The 22,915-nt window shown below is 45.3% G+C and overlaps 1 protein-coding gene across 1 annotated transcript; it reads right to left on the bottom strand.

The window, feature by feature from the left end:
- Positions 1 to 13,860: 13,860 nt before the first annotated feature.
- LOC311188589 (high affinity choline transporter 1-like) lies at positions 13,861 to 22,439 on the bottom strand (the record flags this gene model as incomplete). The annotated part of the gene is made up of 8 exons (XM_084260049.1): positions 13,861 to 14,376; positions 14,777 to 14,994; positions 15,873 to 16,026; positions 17,952 to 18,095; positions 18,586 to 18,734; positions 19,167 to 19,322; positions 21,366 to 21,479; positions 22,382 to 22,439. 8 exons carry the CDS (start codon positions 22,437 to 22,439, stop codon positions 13,861 to 13,863), a joined length of 1,509 nt encoding a protein of 502 aa, XP_084116175.1.
- Positions 22,440 to 22,915: the final 476 nt, after the last annotated feature.

The raw sequence follows: 22,915 nt of genomic DNA on the forward strand, positions 1-22,915 counted from the left end.
CACCCTTCTCTATATACTGACATCACAGTACCTCTGATTTCTTTAAACAGGAAAGCAAAGCATGAAGATGGGTTTTTTTTCTAGGAAAAATCCTTGGTCTCCTAAGTCTCCAAGGTGGCCTTTATCCCTTCCAGATGGTACGGCAGGAGCACAGGGCACAGTCAGAACAGGGACAGTGGCAGCAGGCTTGCACTACAGTAGCAGGACATATTATAAGGCCACTGCAATTCATGGAGCGTTTTTCTCTTTCTATCTTCCTTCTTCTTTGTCCAGTTCATCACGCTCAATGCACCTGCCTGTGGATGATACCTAAGTCATTGGGGCATTGATTCTCTTGGAATCATTGAAGGGTTTGTGTTGGCATGGAACTCAAAGCCCATCTAGTTCCAACCCCCTGCTGTGGGCAGGGGACACCCTCCACTAGCCCAGGATGCCCAAAACCCCATCCAACCTGGTCTTGAACACTGCCAGGGGTCGAGGGGCAGCCACAGCTTCTCTGGGCAACCTGTGCCAGGGCCTCTCCGCCCTGACAGGGAAGAATTTCTTCCTTATATGTCATCTAAATCTCCTCTCCTTCAGCTTAAGGCCACTACCTCTTGTCCCATCACTCCATGCCCTTGTAAACAGCCCCTCTTCCACTTTCTTGTAGGCCCCTTCAAGTACTGGAAGGCTGCTGTAAGGTCTCTCTGGAGCCTTATCTTCTCCAGGCTGAACAAACCCAACTCTCCCAGCCTGTCCTAACAGGAGAGGTCCTCCAGCCTTCTATCATTTTTGTGTCCTCTTCTGGAATCTCTCCAACAGCTTCATGTCTTTCCTGTAGACCCTCAGAGGTTGACGCAGTACTCCAGGTGGGGTCTTATGAGGGCAGAGTGGAGGGTGAGAGTCACCTCCCTTGACCTGCTGATCACACTGGTTTTAGTGCAACCCAGTACACAGTTGGCTTTCTGGCTGCAAATCACATTGGTGGGTCATGTTGAGCTTCTCATTCACCAACACCCCAAGACCTCCTCAGGGCTGCTCTCAATCCATTCTCTGCCCAGCCTGTAGTTGTGCTTGGGATTGCCTCGCCCCATGTGCAGGATGTTGCACTTGGCCCTGTTGACCTTCATGTGGTTCACACAGGCCCAGCTCTCAGAGAAGACTCTTCACAGTCTATTTCTTGATGTACAGAGAAAACCCTCCACCCCTCCTTCCTCACCTTCCCATTCTGAAGAGCCTGTTGCTATTGATATCCACACAGCAGTCATGGAGTATGTCCCACCAAGTTTCACTAACAACAACTAGGTTTTAGCTTTCTAACAGCACAGGGGCTTCCAGCTCCTTCTGTTTGTTGCCCATGCTGCACATATTGGTGTAGAGGCAATTCAGCTGAGCTGTCAGTCATGTCATCTTCTTAGATAAACAGCCCGACATTACTTTGGGGTATTTCACCAGTGTTTCTCTGTTGTCTCCTATTACCTCAGGAGCCCCCAGATCATCTCTGTAAGACTTCAGGTGTGCTGCAGTGTAGCTATGTCTCAGAACAACATGCTGAGGGCCCTCACTAGCAACCCTTCCCTCTAACCTTGGCGTGTGATCCCACAGGTTGTCATGGGTGAGCCTGACACTATCCCCCTTCCCCTTAAAGCCTTGTTTGAAGCTCTGTCATTAAGCCCCACTAGTTCATGAGCAAAGACTGTCTTTCATCTTTGAGAAAGGTGAATTCTCATCTGATGCCAGCAGGCCTGGTGCCACGTAGACCATTCCAGTGCTGAAAACCCCAAAACTGTGATGGTGTCACCAGTCACAGAGCCATCCATTAGCAGAATGGGCTGCCCAATGTCTCTGCCAGCAACTGGAAGGAAAGAGGAAAAACTAACTTGTGCTCCACTTTCTCTGTGCTCCAACTGTCCCAAGGCTCTGAACTCTCTTTTGGTTGCCCTTGGAATATGTGATATGCCAAAAACAATATCAAAATAACAATGTATTTCTGATTAAATGAAAATATTTATGTTCAAGTTTAGCCAGGCACCAGAAGGTTAGTCATTCCTATAACCCTTCACCTCACATCAATGGCTGAAGTTATTGTTTACAAAGGGGCTCTGTTAGTGTTATACCATACAAAGAAAATAGCAGAGCTTTTATCTCATGCAAGAATCATCTGACCCTTTTCCAAGCTATTCTAGTTCTACTTTACTGACCCATGGTACTTCTTGCTATTGATCATTAGCAGCAGGAGAATTCAGCAAAGCAAAAGGCACGTTATCTGCTGTGTGCAGAACAAAAACAGTCTCAAAAGGGGGCAAATACAAAAGGGACCCTGAGAGTTTCGATTCTCTCCATTACCAGAACAACACAAACTTTGGCCTTCTCAAATCTCTGGTTGCCCCAGGCACTCAAGCCTGTCTCCAATTCGGTCACTGTCCTAAAATGCAGGAATAGCGATATGTACAGATTGGGTGAGAACTTAAATAGAATTAAGCATGAGTAATAATTAAGTAAAGCAATAATTAAGCATGATTAAGCTGGCCTAGTTGAAAAGGACCATTTAAATACTGCACTTTAGTCTCAACAGCTCTTTTTATGTGGATCACCAGAACACTTCTCCTTTTCATTTGGTGTAAATTTGGTGCAAAGAATTTACTTTGACCTGCCCTGTCAACACAGCCATGTCCTCATGTGGTCTAACTGAGCTGCCAAAACCAGAAAACTCCTTCTCTACTGCTGATTTAGGCTCACTCTGCATTTGCAGAAGGGCTGAGGAGGACCTCTCCAGAGAGCCAGACTTGATGATCCTCACTGCCCGTGTTGGCTTCCATGTCTGGACATGATGCCTGCAGGGCAGCTGAGAATATGCAGCACTGAAGCAAATCAGGTCAAGCCCATCTGGCTCTGCAGAGTGATTGTTGAAGCATGTCAGGCATGTTGCCTTTCAAATAATGACAGTGATTGAGCAATCATGGTGTAATTATGGAGTCTCCTAGGGAAGCAAGTATGGATAACTCAGGGCACTCACAGATCCGACCCTTGCTCCTGCATTGTGGGTGGTTTCCTCCTGGAGCACCACAGACATCACATGTCAATCATAGCCTTGGCTGTACTCCCCACCTCAGCCTGTGTGTGTGTAGGAACTGCCCCAAAATTATCAGAGATGGAAACTGCATTTATTTTTTTGCCTCTAATTTGCAGGAGTGCAGTGTGGGTAAGTGACTGGTGGAGGAAGTCATGCAGAGGAAGACCTTCACAGACATACCTGGTGCACAGGCAGCTGGGAGGGGCTGTGATTGCCTTGCCAGGGCCCAATGGCCCCTGGTGACTTGGGAAGGTGCATATGTGACTGGCAGTGGTGCTTAGTGGCAGACAGCATCTCTTGGCGAGGACACTTCCGGTGACACTGGGAGAGCCATACTCAGGGTATGGTGAAAGACGTGCTCTGAAAGGGAAGAGCTGGTTTGTGTTACTTGGGGCTGTGCTTAGTTTCTATTAAAGAGTAGACATTTAAAATCTCTCCTCAATTTGGGTGTTTGGATGGGGAGTTCAGTGACATTTGTCCCTAAAACATCTTGTGGAGAATGGTGATTGGGTGGACTCAATGCTGCCCGGTAAGGCCCATCTCACAGGACATGCCAGGGCTGCAAAGTTTAAGGAAAAGGAAACTTGATTTGTCTTAGCATTTTAATACTTTCTCAAAACTTGATTTGAGGAGCAGGAGAGCCTCCAGTTTTATCCAGTGACAAAACTCTTGCCTGACATTCCCACCAGAGGGATGTTTAGTGTGATACAGTCCAAGTAAAAATTCACAGCCTGAACACTGGCTTGTACATTCTCTTGCCCACAAGAGCACAGCTGAGGGAGCAGCAAGAGAAGCCCCTATCCTACATCTCCTGCTGGTCCTATTTCTTCCAGTTTCCCAAGAAACCCTGTTCTCCTTTCTTGCCACGCAAAACTGGATTGGCACCGGAGGGTTGCATTGCCCTGCAAGTCATGCAGGAGAGAGGAGCACTAGGGAGGGTGATTGTCATCTTTGGCAGAGCACGGCAGGGCTTCACCTGTGTTGAATGTGCCTGCAGGAATTTGGCGCCTGGGTGGGTTTTAATGTCACATTCACCTGCTGGAGGTAAACATCCTTTCCACCTTGGGTCTTCTGTAGCCCTGGTGCACACCATGGTTGGATAAGGGCTCTCAGACATAGTGCTTGCTTTACAAGAAAAAGTGTAGAATGGTCCTTCATAGTGGAAGGACCAGTGAATGATGATACTGGTCTCCACAGTGGAAGTACAGCTAGAAATTCCAAGTTTCCTGTCCAAATAGCCAGTTTTAAGTTTTGCTGTTGGTTTTAGTAGTAGTGCACCAATCTGACAGATGTTATCTCCACTGCAAAGCTAAAAGCTTCACCTATGTGTAGCGTTTCCTAGGTTTGAATTGTCACAATGAAGTGAATGGGGTTATTCCAACAAATCGAGTTGCACATGGAATTATGAGAAATGGGTGGTCCTAGGCACAGTGAGCATGGGCAGTTCATCTAGGGCTCTTGAAAAGTTTGACCAACTTTCAAATAGCATTTAATTTTTTTCTGCAGGTTTTACTTTTCTAAGAGGCCAGTGGTGGGGCCTGACCTTCTCAGTGGTGCCCAGTGACAGGACAGGGGGCAACAGGTGCAGACTGGAACACAGGAAGTTCCATCTCAATATAAGGAAAAGTATTTTTTCTCTGAGGGTAACAGTACCCTGGGACAGGCTGCCCAGAGAGGCTGTGGAGTCTCCTTCTCTGGAGAGATTCGAGATGCGCCTGGACATGATCCTTTGCAACCTGCTCTAGGTGATGCTGCTTTAGCAGGGGGTTGGACTAGATGATCTCCAGAGGTACCTTCCAACTCTAAAATTCTGTTATTCTGTGATTCTAACTGTTATTCCTGCATTAAGAGCATAGCTGAGCTCTGGGAGAAAAAAAAATCCCATGTTTGCAACAAAGAGAACCCTGTCCTGCCCTTGGTGCCATACAAAGCAAGTGTCACAACTGGGAATTGCAGATCAGGAATTCTGGAGCTGTAAATATTCTTCATGTTTTGATTCTGTTTTATTCTTCTTTACTATACATTGTCTTCCTTTGCCTTCACACAAGCAACCTGAGGTCCAGTATACAGAGAGTCTGCTGGTGTTGGACCCAGTTTAGGTTTAGAAACCCAAGACACACTATGCTCTTGACTTCTCTGTTGTTGGAGCTCAAGGGTAACAAACAAGCAGGGCTCTGAGTGTTAAGATAAATGTGGTAGTGGTTGTGTGAATGGTACCTGATTGGCAGGGCTGGGAGAAGTAATCAGGTGACATCACTGGGCTTTGCCAGTCTGAACTCTGGGTTGGACATCCATACCGTATATGGACACCATATACAGTATATGGGCATCATATACTGTACCAACCTCAGTTGTTGGTAAATTCTTCTAACATTTAATGGACCTTACATTTAAAAAGCTTAGCTGTGTTTGTAGTCAAATTTGTCTAGTTTTAACTTCCAGACATTGGATCTTGTCATAATCCCTGCCTGTGACAGAGAAGAGACATTATCAAAGTAGCAGGAACATGCTCTGGGTATGATTCATCTCATCTAAATTTCAATGTTACAGTGCATAGCATCCTCAGGGCGTCTTTGTCTCTGTTTATACTGCTGGAGACTGTTCTCAGGAGCCCTGAGGCCCCAGGGCAATTCAGCATAAACAAGGAGCTTGCCTTGGTTGATGGGAACTGGGTTAGGGATCAGTTAAGCAATCTGGACATCCATAAATCCATGAGTCCTGATGGGATGCACCCGCGGGTGCTGAGGGAGCTGGGAGAAGTCATCTCTAGGCCACTCTACATCAATTTTGGTAAGTCGTGGGAAACAGGAGAGGTGCCTGAGGACTGGAGGAATGCAAATGTCACTCCAGTCTTCAAAAAGGACAAGAAGGATGACCCAGGTAACTACAGACTGGTTAGCCTCACCTCCATCCCTGGAAAGGTGATGGAATGACTTTTCCTCAGTGTCTCAAGGATAAGAGGGTCATTAGGAGCAGTCAGCATGGTTTTACCAAGGGGCAGTCATGTTTGACCAACCTGATAGCCTTCTATGAAAACATAACCAGGTGGATAGATGATGGTAGGGCAGTGGATGTGGTCTACCTTGATTTCAGTAAAGCATTTGACACCATCTCCCATGGCATCCTCATGGCTAAAGTGAGGAAGTGTGGTCTGGAGGATCAGGTAGTGAGATGGGTTGTGAACTGGTTGAAGGAAAGAAGTCAGAGAGTTGTATTCAATGGGACAGAGTCTGGCTGGAGGCCTGTGTCTAGTGTAGTCCCTCAGGGGTTGGTACTGGGACCGGTACTATGCAGTATATTCATCAGGGACCTGATGAGGGAAGAGAGTGCAACATCAGCAAGTTTACCAATGACACAAAGCTGGGAGGAGTGGCTGACACACCAGAGGGCTCTGTTGCCATCCAGTGAGATCTGGACAGGCTGGAGAGCTGGACGGGGAGGAATTTAATGAAATATAACAAGGACAAGGGTAGAATCTTGCATTTGGGGAAGAGCAACCCCAGGTACAAGTATAGGTTGAGGACTGGCCTATTGGAGAGCAGTGTAGGGGGGAGGGACCTGGACGTCTTGGTGGGCAGCAGGATGCCCATAAGCCAGCAATCTGCCCTCATGACCAAGAAGGCCAATGGCACCTTGGGGTGTATTAGAAGGGGGGTGGTTAGTAGGTCAAGAGAGGTCCTTCTCCCCCTCTACTCTACCCTGGTGAGGCCACACCTGAATATTGTGTCCAGTTCTGGGCCCCTCAGTTCAAGAGGGACATAGAACTCCTTGAAGAGTCCAGCACAGATGTCCATCTTAAGATGATTAAAGAAGTGGAACATCTTCCTTATGAGGACAGGCTGAGGGTGCTGAGTCTCTTTAGCCTGGAGAAGACTGAGAGGTGGCCTCATTAATGTCTATAAATACATAAAGGGTGAGGGTTGGGAGGACAGCTCCAGGCTCTTCTCAGTGATGGCCAGCGACAGGACAAGGGGCAATGGGTGCAAGCTGGAGCATAGGAAGTTCCATGTGAACATAAGGAAAAACTTTTTCACTGTGAGGGTGACAGAGCCCTGGGACAGGCTGCCTAGAGAGATTGTGGAGTCTCCTCTGGAGACATTCAAACCCCGCTTAGATGTGTTCCTGTGTGATCCTGCTCTGGCAGGGGGGTTGGACTAGATGATCTTTTGAGGTCCCTTCCAACTCCTAATGCTCTGTGATTCTGAGATTCCTTTGAGGGCAGCACACAAAGTAGTCAGTTTTAGACTATGATTCACCTGATCTCTCTGTAGACATCCATGTTAGCTTGTCCATTAGCTCAAAATTGTATCTTGTTTGTTTGACCAACTGAGCACATGATGTGGACTGCTCCTCACTGCCTACCCAGTTAGTGGTAAGCATGGTGCCAAGAATCAGCCTCTTTAGAGATTCAGATACTGGATGATAATTTCCTTCTTGTAATTACATTTCAAGACTTGTCAGTTAGCTGGTTGTTAATCCACCTAATGTACATGGCATTGATTTTGTATTGTTCTTGTTTCTTAATCAAATTACTGTCTGATACCTACTCAGATGTTCCACAGGAGATGGAGTCTAAAAATGTCAAGGAAAACCATGACAGTGGAAGCCTCAGGGTATCTCAGTGCATCCTGCCAGCACAGACAACAGTAGAGTGCTGCCAAGATACTGGCATTTGCTGTTTTAAGTCTGTCTACTGCAGATATTTCATCCTCTCAGTTCAGAACCAAGTCCCAGGCCATTGACTGTCCGCTTCATGGGAATGTTAGTGCATTCCCTGGGTCTTTTTTTGAGTGAACCAACTGGTTTCTTCAAAACCAAGACTCAGGTGCTGTTCTGGAAAAATTCCCTCCAGATCACTCTGGAGGACTGAGACTGAGCTATGTATATTTGTCTCCTCCAACTTCTGCTGTCTCCCATTTATAATCCATCAGGCTCTGCACCCTTGAACATTCCCAGAGTCTGCTTGCATTCCCTCTACAGTCTTACCAGGGGCCCTGGACTGCTGCACCCTGCAGAAGCATCTAGTCATGTAGACACAACCTCTGAGTTCCCCGTGTACTACCCCTGCCCCATGGAGTGACTCAGAACAAGCAGTGTCCAGGGAGGTTCTTCATCTCTTTTGAGGACCAAAATCCAGTCCAGCCACTCTTTTAATCTGAAAGCCCTTTTTCACGTTTTTGGAATGTTTCTGCTCATTCTCATGCACAAACTGCATTCACACCAGGAACCTTGAAGACTCTTTATCACATCCATATTCACATAAATGATCCAGATCATTCTTCCTGTTTTGTCCCAGATTTTGTTAGTTTTCATGAACAATTGCATGCAGCCAGCTAAGCTGGACTTCTGTTATCTTGGACAATTTTGGGTCCAGACCACTGTACAGCAATAAGAAAGTGCATAGTTTTATGACAGCTTTGAAATGAAAACTGTGAAGGACTAAACAGTTTCCAGAGATGCCTTCCCACCTCAGCTGCACTGGGACTTGTGACCCTGAAGGAGTGCAGTGCCAGTCTGATGGCACAACCATTGGCTCTGGACTGCTTCAGCAGCAGCATCTCTTTGGTGGGCTGGACTCCTTTCAGACATGTTCTCACTTTTGCCATTGCTAATAACAGCCAGTTGAATCCTTCAAAGTCTTCTTCAAGAGACTGGGGAAGTAAAGCATGAGTGAGTCAAGTGAGTTGTCTGAGGTAGATTTCCAAAGCCTAATTCATGCAGCGATATCTCCAGGGTCAGATAAGATAGCTAGTAGGGGAAAATTGAGGATTAGGAACATGGACACCTCTGCCAAGGTATTACTTCCAGAGACATGACAAAAGACTTAAAAAACCAAAACCAACCACGAACCAACCACTTGACCAAAGAACTGAAAGAAAATACTGTCTGTTCTTGAGGCTGTTTAGTAATGAAGATTGACATTTCCCAGCACACTTAAGGAAAACTTTAGCTATACATCATTTGGGATGTTTATGCTTTTGTGTCTCATAATGGAAACCTTAACTCCAGTTTACATTTTTTCTCCTCCTTTTGATTATTCCAGACATCTTGAATTCCAGTCACAAAGATGATCCCAGCCCCTACCTTGGGAGGGAGAGAAAGCCATGACTTGCTGCAGCAGTATTTCTATCCCTGGGAATGGATTACCTTGAAGTTTTAAGGACCAGCAAAACAAGCTGTCTTTTTTCCTGGGTTTTCCTGGTGTGGGGGATTAATGCCTTTGAATTCTTCCCTTGTTACAGGAGCACAGAAGTCAGTGGTGATCTAGAGCAGGAGAAGTTGTTAGAAGATCAAAAAGCTCTACTAGCTGAGATGTATTCTCCAGCAGAGAGTGAAATAAAGTTTGAGAACTACAAAGCCCAAAATTCATGTAGAAATGATGAGAGGATCATCCTGGACCCACGCAGCTCATCGCTCACGTGGAAGTATGGCCCTGACAGTGCTAAGAATGTCTGGCAAACCTGGAGTGTTTCCTTGCTTTCGTGCTGGAAGCCAGCTGTAACCCCAGTGAGGACACATTTAGGAAATCTTAAAACTGACTATAAGTGAGAAGAGGAAGAGGTGCAGATTCCCCTTCAGAAGTGCAGTGTTCTGAATTTTCTCATCTATGTAAATTGGACATCCAAAGATGCCTGGTGAGGAACTGATAAGATGCTGACAACTCATTGCAAACTAAATTGCAGGTTGTTTGGGTTTGTGGGTTGTTTTGTTTTGCTTTGTTTGTAATTAGACATGACAGATAGGGTATTATTAACCTCAAAAATGCCAGAAACAGGCAACAGCTGACTAGGCTGCAAAAAGTTAATCAAAAGAGCACAGAGTCATTGTGATGAACAAATATAGGGGGTAAAGGAGGTAAATCCACACGTGGAAGGGTAAACAGGGCACCTCCAGTGGCCAAGCAAATTTATTACAGAGTGGGAGAAAATGGGGAGAAGAAAAAGGAATACCAAACTGGAGGCAATAACCTGTGAGAGGAACAATTTCAAGGGAGCTGGATCATTATCCCCTGCGCTGGCAGCACCTCAAGGACTCTGGGTGTGCTGGGCTGGAACAACTAGGCATTTTGTCATTAAGTATACACTAGAATTGCTTTTATATTTGTTTTACTTGCAGCTAATTGCTTTCAAAACTTTGTCTGACCTTGATGAATGTGTTCTTTTTGAGCTTGCTGGGGGATGTTCTGAGGAGGGAGTCATATAAGGATGGAAGAGAGTAAACATTTGGGAGAGTTACAGTAATTGTGTCTTTGCCATTTTCATCTCTCCACGTGAAGCAGAGCGTGTTTTAGTGGCATGAAAGCCAGAGAAGCTTTGTAAAGGCAAAGTGTCTCTGCTGAGTATGCCAGATACCCCTTTCAGCGCTAGGACTTTCCTATTGGAAGTCGCTGGGAGCTGTGAGCAGCAACGCTCTTCAGCAAAGTCCTACCCCAGAGCACTTCCCTTGGACACTGTTCCTGCAAGCCGTGGGCCTGTTGCCCGCCAGGCCGAGCGCAGGAGCACGGAAAGGCTTTAATGTCATACTTTGGGACTCTGCAGGGGAAAGCAGGATAAGTTGGGCACGTAGAGAAAATGTCTCTCCAGATGCAGTCATTCGCCTTTCAGAGCTGCTGGGCGGGAAGGTTGGTGAGTGGGATGCTGACCTTGATACGAGGACACTGTATCAAGCCTTGATACAATCGTATTAGCCCATAGAAGAGGAGGCTGAGGGGAGACCTTGTCACCACCTACAACTACCTGAAAGGAGGTTGTAGAGAGGTGGGTGATGGTCTCTTCACCCAAGTGACAGGAGAGATAGGACAAAGGGAAATGGGATGAAGCTGCACCAGGGTAGGTTCAGATTAGATGTTAGGAAAAAAAAAAATTACTGAAAGAGTCATCAGGTCCTGGAACAGGCTGCCCAGGGAAGGGGGTGGAGTCACCGACCCTGGATGTGTTTAAAAAAATGGTAAATGAGGCACTTAGGAATATGGTTTAGTATAGGACAGGAACGGTTGGACTTGGCGATCTTAAAGGTCTTTTCCAACCTTGTGATTCTGTGATTCTGTGGAACTGGAGTTTCAGTCTTATCTGGGACATGAAGCAGGTCTGTGACCTTGTGCAAATGCAGTATGTCAGCTTTGGTGTGCACCACACAGAGGGCCACTCAGGTCCCCAAACTAGGTCACCCCTAAATCTTGCAGGGGAGTATGCTTGAATCAGCAAGAGCTGATTTAACAAGAGCCCAGTTGTTCTGGCGCTACAGTAATGATAGCTTTGGTGCCTCCCGTAGCTAAGCACAACCTTACATGCTCCCGCTCAAATCCCTGGGGTGTGAGAGACTTCACTGGGTGACCACCTACAGCCATAGTTAATGGTAATGCTTTTAATTTCCAAAGCAGGTTATTTTGCCTTTTCTAGACATGTAATTAATATTTCATAACAGTCTCTAGAGATACAGGAACGAATTTCTGGTCTTCGTTTAACTAAGCATATCAACAGGACTAGCTGGGCACGGGAAGTTAAGTGTGTCCAGGTGTTTACTAACACTGGGACAAAGCACAAAGTGCTGTGATATTATTCTGATGTGGAGCAGAATCTCCACCTTGCCGAGGATGGGTATTTCAAAGGAGGTGGATGCTCTCTGTGGGGAGCAGAGTCATGTAAACCATATATAGAGCTTAGGGCTGCCAGACCCCCTCCCAAGCCACAGCACTTGCCTTGGTACAGTTCAGAGTGACACGTGGCTCCTTGCTGAGCTTGCTGCAGCTGTGCATGATGGCATCAGCAGTGTTGCCCACCTTGTGCATACACGGTGGGCTGTGCAGCACTTGCTGGAAGGAATTCAGTAGGCAGCATATTATTTTCACCCTCAGCAGCTCAGTTGACTGTCTGGGTTGCTCCAGTGTGGAGTATTTTGGATATGTCAGTAGATGCCTTCCCTCCAACAGTGGCAGGTGTTTCCACGCACAGCAGCTCCCACAAGCTCTTTGTAAGGGTTTCGTGGTGAGGGGCTGCCCAGAGTGCGGTTCCAACTGACTGATGGGGGGGGATTGCGACTGACCCCTGGTGAGCCACTGCACAGCTCCCAAGGGAAATATGACAGGAATCCATGAGCCATCACTGCAGGATCCTCATGAATCTTTATTTCAGCTCCCATCTTAACGACTCACCCCACTGAGGGATGCTGTCATCAGACCATTAGACTTCAGGCTAGAGGCCAAACTCACTGGTTAGCTGGGCTGCTTTTCTTTTGACCCATTGCAAAGTTATGCAAACAAGGTATCACAGGCTTTTCTGTACAGACCTGGTGGCCTGAAAGCTTTGGGATTTTTCCCCTCAAGATTCCATGTCCCTGCAGGAAGGTTTGGTATTGGTTTCCAGCACCTTGCTGTCATCACAGTTTGCTGAGTTCTCACACACTGATTTGTTATGTGTCCCACACCATCTCATCACTGTTCTTGGGTAACACTTTCGCAGGAGTGATTTGACCAGGTGTTTTAAAGAAGACCCATTCAAGAGCCCTTATGCCTCCTGCATTTTTCCAGCTGGTTGACTTTTTGAAAATACTGGCTATGTAAAACTCTCTTATCCAGTAATGAAGGGCTGTTGCTTCATCTTTCTCATCTGCTTCTGCCCTACCAAATCCTATGAGAGAGGATGACATCAGCCATGTGGCAGCAGACTGTCTCTGTGGCCTGACACTGCAGCTGGGGAGAGGTGTATGCAAAAGTTCATAGAACCACAGAATCTCCTGGATTGGAAGGGACTCCTAAGAATCATCAAGTCCAACTCCTGTGTGGCTCCACACAGGCTCAGCCAGGTCAGAGCATGGGACTGAGGGCATCATCCAGATGCTTCTTGAACTCAGCCAAGCTCAGTGCTGTGACCCCTTCCCTGGGGACCCTCTTCCAGTGCCCGACCACCCCCTCAGTAAAGAACCTCTTCCTGATATCCAGCCTAAACCTCCCCTGTCACAGCTTTATGCCATTTCCTTGGGTTCTGTCCGTGGTCACCACAGGAGATTGGTGCCTGCCTGTTCGCTCCCTCTCATCAGGAAGCCACAGACTGCGATGAGGTCTCCCCTCAGCCTCCTCTTCTCCAGGCTGGACAAACCCAGGGACTTCAGCCTCTCCTTGTAAGACCTCTCCTCCAGAACCTTCCCCACCCTCGTTTCCCTCCTCTGGACCCTCTCCAATAGTTTTGTGTCCCTCTTGTACTGTGGCACTCAAAGCTGCACCCAGGTCTCAAGTACAGTGTTGCAGTGTCAAGGAAGCTTTGTAAAGCACACAAAGAATGATGCTAAGCTGATATTACTGCTGGGATGGTTGCACAGTGTTCAGTAATCTGCGTTTGTATAGGTTTGATGCGCTGCTCAGGCATGATTATGGCAGAACTCTACCTGCTATAAAGGGAACAGGTTTGCTCACCTTTTTTAAATTTAATCAAGAGTATCCAATCTATTAAACATTAATTTGTCTCCTTTGTGGTGAGGAAAGTATGTGACTTAAGAATGCCATAAATGTTGGAGCGTGATTTGTAGTCTTGCTTTTGGGTGGGGTACCAGGAGCACCCCAAAGCAAACACTACTGGGGCCTGAGGTGCCCCGTGGTCACCACCACAAGATCATTCTCAATCACCACATGCCTTTAATCACTGCAGACTTCGAGCTCACACATTCTCCTTGGATGAACAGAATGCGTCTTTATTACTCTGTGAGGACTTTAAATAATTCATTACTGGAGAAAGCAAAGGGAGAAGTGATGCTGTTTGTGCCATACTCTAATTGCTGAATGCACCGTGACCTTTCAAACAAGGCCCCATGTTTAATCATGATTCTCTTGTTGCATCTGTTGATGAAGCCATCTGCTTCTCCATCTGCTGCAGGGGGAGGAGGGTGCCAGTTCCCCCCGTGACATTGCAAACATCCCACCTGCGGGGAAGGAGGTTTCTTTGAAACAAAACTGCAGCCAGGTATGAAACTGCAATGATTGTCCCCAAAGTGAGAAGCATGGTGAATGTTTTAAAGGGGAACAGTTGACTGTAGGTCCCATTCACCACGGAGCAGGCTGGGTAACAGATGATGGGGGGGATATTCAGGGCTGGCTCCCCGGCCAGCAGCCTCAGGAGGAGCCCAAACAAGAAACCAGCAGCTGATCCATAAGTGTTGGTGCTGGGAGCGAAGAGGGCACAACAGAGCTGGGGGAAGAGCAGGGCATACACCAGCTCACCGCTGAGGAACCAGAGGTCATAGACAGAGCTGGAGTAAAAAGCCAGACCAGCCGCCCCGGCCCCAAACACCAGCATGGATGTCCTCATGGCCCATAAAATCTCCATCTCCGTAGCCTGTAAAACAGAGATTGTAACTTAACAGACATGGTGTTTACTGGTGACATACCAGCACTGCCCTAGGCTGGTTCTTACCAAGTCCTCACTGCTTTCAAGCCACACTTGCTAACAGCAGCTGCCCAAGGAAGCACCCCTGAGATGGAGCTGCCCTCTGTAATTTTAAGGGTCATGGTCTTATGCTGCTTCCATTAATATCCTGCTCCAAAATTTATAAGAGTCATTTTACAAAGACAAAAGCTCACTGTTGTGGGTATTTGTATCCCTGCGAAGCATATGAACACCTCTGACCTATGTTTGAAGCTCTGAACTCTGTTCAGCAGCTGAAGTGCAGACACCTCTAGTCACAGAACACACCAGCTTTCCTGGCACCACACTACTGAAAACCATAAGCAAGTACCTTTTTCCTCAAGATTTTCCTGTAAATATTGTGAGCAAACATGGAACCAGCAGAGAGAAGAGCGGAATCTGCAGAAGACATTGCGGCAGCAGCAACGGCTCCCAAACCAGCGATGGAGATGTATGGTGGGCAGAGGTAGTGCAAAACAAGTGGCAGTATCATTGCTGATTCCCCTCTCTCGAATGGGCTCGGGAGACCATAGCTTGTCTGGTTCCAGTCTAAAACAGAATAAGGAAAAATCACAACAAATCCTTCAGTGGCATGTCTACTGCCTTTGAACAGGGACCAGTCGCAGGGACCCTTTCCACAGGGACCAGTCACAGCAGAGCTAAGGGCTGACACTGACTCAGTATTTTAGGACTTGGATTAATTCTTTTGTAAATTTTCTTATGATGTCTTGTGGTTCCCCTTAGCATGCTGCAGCTCTCACTAGATCAAAGATTTTCCTTTTCCCCAGTAGTAGCATCTGCAGAAATAGCTGTAATTCACATTTCCAGAACTGGGACAGTCACAGGTCAACCTTCTAGACCCTGCTCATGAGTTGATGAGAGTTGTGCTCTGATGCCTGTAGTGACAAATTAATTAATGAGTTCAACTGATTCCCTTAAATGTTTAGTGATCTAACTGCTCTTTAACCCTTGCTCACAACCAACACATGACTGATCCCCTGGGCAGGGGCTTTGAGTTTACAGGACTGTGAGTTTACAGCAGGTTTGCTTCAGAACCTCATTAAGAATTTGTAGTAACATTTCAAGGTCTTACATGCAGAAGACATTAACAGAAGCAAGCAGTTTTCTTGGAAAATAGAGTTATACAGGGTTTTACAGGGTCATCTTTGCTCAGCACAAGGTCCATGAAAAGTCATTTCATCGTATTTCTGACAGGCCTTGGGACTGTTTAGATGTCTCTAGGTAGTTGTGCAGTGAATATCAGAGGGGTCCACATTTCTGGTACAGACCACCTAGCTTGGTGGCCAGGGCTATGATTTTAGGTACATAGGACTAGGTAATTTGAAGTCTAAATCAGGACTTCTTTGGATCCTGCTTAATCACCTTTGACAAAGACACATTCCTTATTCAGAGACAATTAGTTTTACCTGTTGATGCTGCAACTGCACCAATGAGCACAGAGGGTATAGCCATTGTAAAGCACCCAAGTCCAGAGAGGTAGGAGATGAGCCTTGCCTGACTTGGTGAGGCAGTGGAGAGCACTCTTTGGAAGTAAGTTTGCCATGGGATGCTTCCAAGCACCTGAAACATTCAGATGTTATCAGTGGTACCCACCCATCTCTGGGCTACTCTAGAGCATCATCTGTCCATTCAGAAGAATGATAATCCTTACTGTTATAAAAGTCTCAATTCAAATGTATAAATACTGCCCAGCTTTAACTATTGAGGATGATATTTCTGATGGATATTTCTTTTGTTTTCACAGATTCACAGAATCACAGAAGGGTAGGGGTTGGAAGGGACCTCTGGAGATCATCTAGTCTTATTCCTCTGCTGAAACATCATCTAGGGCAGGCTGTATAGGATTGCATCCAGGTGGGTTTTGTGTATCTCCAGAGAAGAAGGCTCCACAACCTCTCTGGGCAGCCTGTCCCAGTGCTCTGTCACCTAAACACCCTCACACTAAAACCATTTTTCCTCATGTTCAAATGGAACTTCCTGTGTTACAGTTTGTGCCCATTGCCCCTTGTCCTGTCACTGGACACCACTAGAAAGAGCCTGGACCCATCCTGCTGACATCCACCCATAAGATATTTATAAGCCCTGATGAGATCCCCACTCAGTGTTCTCTTCTCCAAGCTAAACAGCCCCAGCTCTCTCTCAGCCTTTTCTTATATGAGAGATGCTCTAACCCCCAATCACCTTTGTAACCATCCACCGGACTCTCTATTGAAAGAGAGTCTCTCTTACCCCAGAAAGGCATGGCAAGGGCTTTATCAAAGACACCAAGGCCACTGTGGTATTTATTTCTTCCAGCTGGCTGCTTCAAAGTAGCTGTAAGTTCTCACAACAGTGCAGATAATTTCCACCATAGATAGAAAGTCCCCTGGCACACAGCACTCCTCACAGAAGAGTTTAGCACGCTGAGAAGGCTGAAAAATAAGCTTCTTGACATAGTGAAACAGGCAGAGAGGAAAAAAAACCCAGAAGAGATTTTTTTTCAGGAATGCAAATTTGTAAAAAATCTACCCAAACTTATCTAAAATATGATCTGAAATTTTAAAAAAAAATTTTTTTCACTTCCTTAGCAGAGAAATTTGATCAGATAAAACCTGAAGAATTGGTCCTCATCAAACAAGCTCAAGCTTCTGTGTGTCCCTATTACCACTCTAACAAGACCATACTGACCCCCTGTAGTCTTGGCTACAGCTCAGGAGTTGAGTTGTGCAGCTGTGCCAGTGGCACCATGCTTGCCAATGACTTTTAGTTGCATCATTTTATTTTACTTTCTTTCCAAATAGAGGTAATTTTATGTAATTATGTTAAAAGCACACTACTGAGGCTGGAAGACCAACCTCTCAAAAGATGGGAAATGCCACATTTAGGTTCAGAAGGGAAAGTAGTTGCCTGGATGCTCTTACTCAGTAGGTATAAGGAGACTGAGGGGAGACCTCATTGCAGACTATGGCTTCCTGATGAGGGGGAGCAAAGGGACAGGCACTGATCTCCTTTCTTTGGCGGCCAGTGATGGAACCCAAGGGAATGTCATGAAGCTGCAACAGGGGAGGTTTAGGTTGGATACTGGGAAGATGTTCTTTACTAGGAGGGTGGCTGGGCACTGGAACAGGCTTCCCAGGGAAAGGGTCACAACACAGAGCCTGGCTGAGGTCAAGAAGTTTGTGGACAATGCTCTCAGTCCCATGCTCTGACCTGGCTGGCCCTGTGTGGAGCCAGGAGTTGGACTTGATGATCCTTACGGGTCTTTTCCAACTCAGGATATTCTATGATTCTATGAGTGTCCCTACTGCTTCTTTCCTTCCCATAGCTCAGTCCTGGATCTCTATCCAGTGTGTTGCAGAGTGGCTGAAAGAAGGATTTACACATCATCCTACCCTGGGCAACTGTGCAATGTAGGGCTTCTTGATAGAAAACCCCACAAGTTTTCGAGACAGAAAGTCCTCACACAATCTATTCTCCCAACCACCTGTCCAAGAAATACTCCATACCAGGTAAAAGAAGTCATCCAGCCACCTTCCAAGATACTGTTTTTCTATTTTTCCAATCCAAGGGTCTTGGTAATATTGATGAGTTGCAGTGTAATAAATACTTTCTGTTGCAGAGTTCACCATGACAAAGGGAATACAGATCCACTAGGATAGAAACAGAAATAGTTAACTATTTGCCCAGGGTCCCCAGGGAGAATGCATTCAGATGTTGAAATTCAGGTAGATGTAGAACACAAAGTTACATCAGATTAAACCCAGACTAAGAGTCTTAATTTCTTCCACTTCCTTAATCTAAATCTACATGTTTCTGGTTCATGGCATCATCATGAATATGAGTGTGTAGTTCAGGTCAGTTGTTGCCTTCAGTAGACAGCTCTTTCCTTTCCAGACAAGATTATTCCGGACAGGTTCTGCAGACCTTACTTGTGAGCAGCTGCATTCACCCAGCAAAGCCAATAGCTTGTGTGAGCAGCGTCTGAGCTGCGTAAGAACTGTAAGATGTTTCAGGAGACCTGTTCTCCTGAAGAGGGCAAGGTATTGGTGGACATATTTTTGGTATGTGACATACTGAAAAGAAGAGCAGGACTTTTCCCATAGTTAGGAAACTGGTAACAAAGAAATGCACAGGACTTGCCAGGCTGAGGGTAATGAAGACCAGCTGGATGACATCTGTGTATGCAACAGAGTAGAGACCTCCCAGTAGAGTGTAGAGGATGACAGTGCATGCTGAGATGATGATAGCCAAAGAGCCTCCAATATCCAAGATGACCCTCATTGTTGCTCCTGCCAACAAGGACAAGCTGTCAAATATTTTAAGACAGATTTCATAGGTACAGAATACAGAAAAAACAAGTGTTATTCCCTTGATGCCAGCACACCACACTGTATGTGAAGCACTCTGTCTCCAGAGAGTGGGCAGAGTGAGGACTGAGGCCTTTGCCAAGACACTTTGCTGTTTTATATCTGCTCTCACACAGGCAAGAGAAAGGTTCTATTTCACATTGTTCTCTGTTATATCACAAACCCATACCACTGTCATTTGTTTTAAACCTAAATCATATTTTCCAGAAATGAGCAATGCTTGCATTCCTGTTACAAAAGAAGACATGCACAACTTTCCACAGCTTAGTCCAATGTAATTCCCAAGTGTGTATTATACTCTAGCAATTGTGCCACATGATCTTTAACAAATATAGCAGCAAAGTAAATATTTACCCAGGGATGCCAGGATAGCTGCAAACCAGAACACCTCTCCAAGCAGTGGTGGAATGAAGAGTAAGCTTCCCATCACATTCCCATATGTTGCTTGAATGGGATCCATCACTGTCACGTAATTCTTGGATCTCATTGGATTTACAAAGAAGAAGCCACCTATTGAAATTGATGATATTTTGGTAGAGTTTTGTATGTATTATATTCCGGGGGGGGGGGGGAAAAAGTAAGAATGTTATGTTATTTGGGTATCAGACCTGTACAGCGAGTGTGGAATTTGTACATAATGAACCCTAGAGAATGATGCAGACAATCACACATAGGGCCCTCCATTCACTTGCCTAAATGCAGGGTTTCAGCCATCTGAATGGTCCCAGGCTACAGAAGATGTCTGCTTATAGCTGAAAGATAGGACCCTCCACTTTTGGCAGACAAATGTATTTCCGGAGCAGCTCCTAGAGACAAGGTAGGATGCCCCAAACCACCACAAATGGCATAAATCACAGAATCATAGAATATCCTGAGTTGGAAATGACCCCTAAAGGTCATCAATTCCAGCTCCTGACTCCACACAAGGCCAGTCAAGTCAGAGCATGGGACTAAGAGCATTGTCCAGACACTTCTTGATGTCAGCCAAGCTCGGTGCTGTGACCACTGCCCTAGGGAGCCTGTTCCAGTGCCTGGTCACCTTCTCAGTACAGAACCTCTTCCCAATATCCAATCTAAATCTCCCCTGCCACAGCTTCACACCAGTCCCTCAGGTTCTATCCCTGGTCACCAAAGAGAGGAGATCTGCACCTGCCCCTTCCTGTGTCAGGAAGCCACAGACCGTGATGAGGTCTCCCCTCAGCCTCCTCTTCTCCAGGCTGAACAAACCCAGGGACTTCAGCCTCTCCTCATAAGACTCCCCTCCAGACCCTTCACCATCGTTGTTGCCCTTCTTCTAAGGAATAAGATACCTATGTGACTGTAACAGGAATGTAGCCAGAGAACACTCACATATAGTGTCCTCTCCATCTCCAATGACCTACCACCCTGAGACACAAAGCTTTCTGAAAGACTTGCTGTGGAAAAAGTCAGTCAGCAGAGGGAGGCATTGAAGACTCATATTTGACTAAAAAGAGACAAACTTTTGTCCTTGACCATGTGATGCAACATGTCTATGCTCCTTTTCTGGTTACATTTTTATTTAGGTGGCTTCATTGTCTCTTCCCAAAACTATATTGTTTTAATCTCTGCATTGAGTTGAGTCCCACCCACCCTCATCTAAATATTAGACTTCAGACGTACAGCTGTCTCATTAAAACCAAAGAATACTTATTGTGCCTAACCCTGAAGCCAACAGGACTGCTTGTCTGGGCACTACTGACCTGAGTAAAGATTGCAGGATCAGACCTGCACTCCTCAATTTCATTAGTAAGAATTACTCACATAAGAAATGCTGGCAATATATTTCCAAGCCTGATTCACATTCACGTCAGTCGGACTCTTTTCTCTGACTTGCGAATAAAGGTTATTGTTCTTACAGAATTCCTGAGCAAGGTCTGCACAGGTCTCCTTGCTTTAATCATCCTGTGTCCCTAGAGAGTTATGGCATAACTCAGTGTGGACTGGAAGAAACTTTGGTCTTGGCAAGACAGCTGAACCTCAGCATGAATCCAAGAACTCTTGGAGATGGAAATGGCAGCTTAGGTATAGGACACTGCAAACTTAGCTTAGCTTCCACAAAATCGTGACCAGCTATAAAGTGGGATACAATGAATGCCCTACAAATTCATACTGAGATAAGATTTCTCAGAAGAATGCACTTTAGTGGAAAAAAAGTGTGATAATATTATTTTATTACACGTAAATTTTGAAGAAAAAAAAAATCAAAATTATACCAATAGTCTCAATAGCCTGTGAATAAAAGAGCATGATAAAAAAGCAGCATGCCCATAGCTATATGCTGCTACAGTTCTCAGAGAAGATTTCTGTTTTGCAAATTTCCCCAGGCAGGGAAACTCTACACTAGCTCCAAGCTACTTCAATTTCTTATGTTTCAGTTTAGAGGATATAATTGTAAAAGCTTATTCTGCATCTGTGGGAGACAGAAGAAACAAAATCACCTTTAAAATGTACTGTATACTCTGTTACACATCTTAATAAACTCATGATTTATTTTTTTAAAGCTTATATGTTCTTGGTATGTGAATTATTTACCGATAACAAGGGACAAGGCAAATCCCACAGGCGCTTGGACCCACAATAGCCCTTTTGAAGGCAGGTAGACAATTTCAGCTGTGCCATTGATATATGCTCCTCCAACCCAGGTGGCTGTAAAATGGAAGATGGAAAGGGAAAAATTGCAATATATATTCCCAACTAGTCCTGTAGAACACTCCAAGAGCTTGTAAACCTTGTTCTCATACAAATATTTAACCACACCTGTATTCTCTTTACAAAGTTCTCTTCAGTAGTGGGATGGAATTCAAACAGCTGCTGAAGCTATTTGAATAGACCTGGGTTTAATTTTGTTTTTCTCAGTGGAAGATTTTTTCTAGAGCAAATACAATTGGCTTTGCTATTCTGCTGCTACTATAGACCTTCATGAACATCACTTACACAGTCTAGGAGAAAAAAAAGCAAGCAGACACTGCAGCCAGGATACACACCTACAGCAAACGCCACTTGGGGAAGCTTTTACAAAAAAATGAGTCAGAGAAACAAATTTCAGATGATGCCAGGCAGCAAGGAGGGAAAAGGGAAGCAGAGGGCAGCAGTTAGTGGGGAAACATTTTCTCTTTAGAAGAGAGCCCAATGCTTGCCATGAGTAACAATTTATTCCATACAAAACTGGATTGTTCCAGGAGTAAAATTCTTCTGTTATGCTGGATAACAGAAACTGGTTCAAGATTAAGAGCACAGTCTTCCTTAATAAAAAGTGTTGTGTTCTTCAGTGACTCTTAAATTAAACTCTTTAACTCTTAACTAAACTCTTAAATTAATCTCTTTAATTTAAAAGAATCTACATAAACATTAGGTTCTGCTCAGTGTGAAGAGGTTTTGAAGAATCCATCCCAAAATGATTCATGAAACCATACTCCTTTAAAGCCACACTTAGGTGAAATCTGCCTTGACATTAAAGGAGTTCACTTGCTTTGAAAGGAAAGTCCCCCAGATCTAGGTAATGCATGTGCCTTAAGATGAATTTTTAAAAGTCCTTTAAGAAAACTTACCTGTTGCAGTGAACAATCCAATGAAAACATTTATATTCCTGCCTCCAACTATGGCCATTTCAGTTGGGTTTCTGTTCTGCTGGTCCTTTTTGCTTTTCCAAGAAGCCCAGATTCCAGTAGCTAAAGTTAACATGAAAAACACACTCAAAGATACTAAGCCTGGTACACTTAGAGCCATTTTTCTACTGCTTAATTTAGATCCCAAAGAAGAATAATGGCGTGATGAAAATCAGTCCACAATCAGAATAAAATAGGGAAAAAAAATCACTACTAGCAATTCTTCTGTCTTCCCCTTTCTTCAGGAGATACTTGATCTTGTTTTTCTGGGGAGCAGAGAATAAGAGGGTAGGAATTAGTGTTGGTAAGAGCAATGGAGCACTGATGTGAGGGGTGATATTAGCCTGGCTTAAAGCAGGGGAAATGTTGTATTTTGTCTGGTATGTAGTGGTATGAAAATAATATGCATTTCTCTAGGTTCTAGACACAAGGCTAACACAGAAGATAAGGCTAAGAATTTGTCTGTTTAAAGTTGAC

The sequence above is a fragment of the Gallinula chloropus genome (assembly GCF_964237585.1).
Source record: "Gallinula chloropus genome assembly, chromosome: 1".
NCBI classification, from domain to species: domain Eukaryota; kingdom Metazoa; phylum Chordata; class Aves; order Gruiformes; family Rallidae; genus Gallinula; species Gallinula chloropus.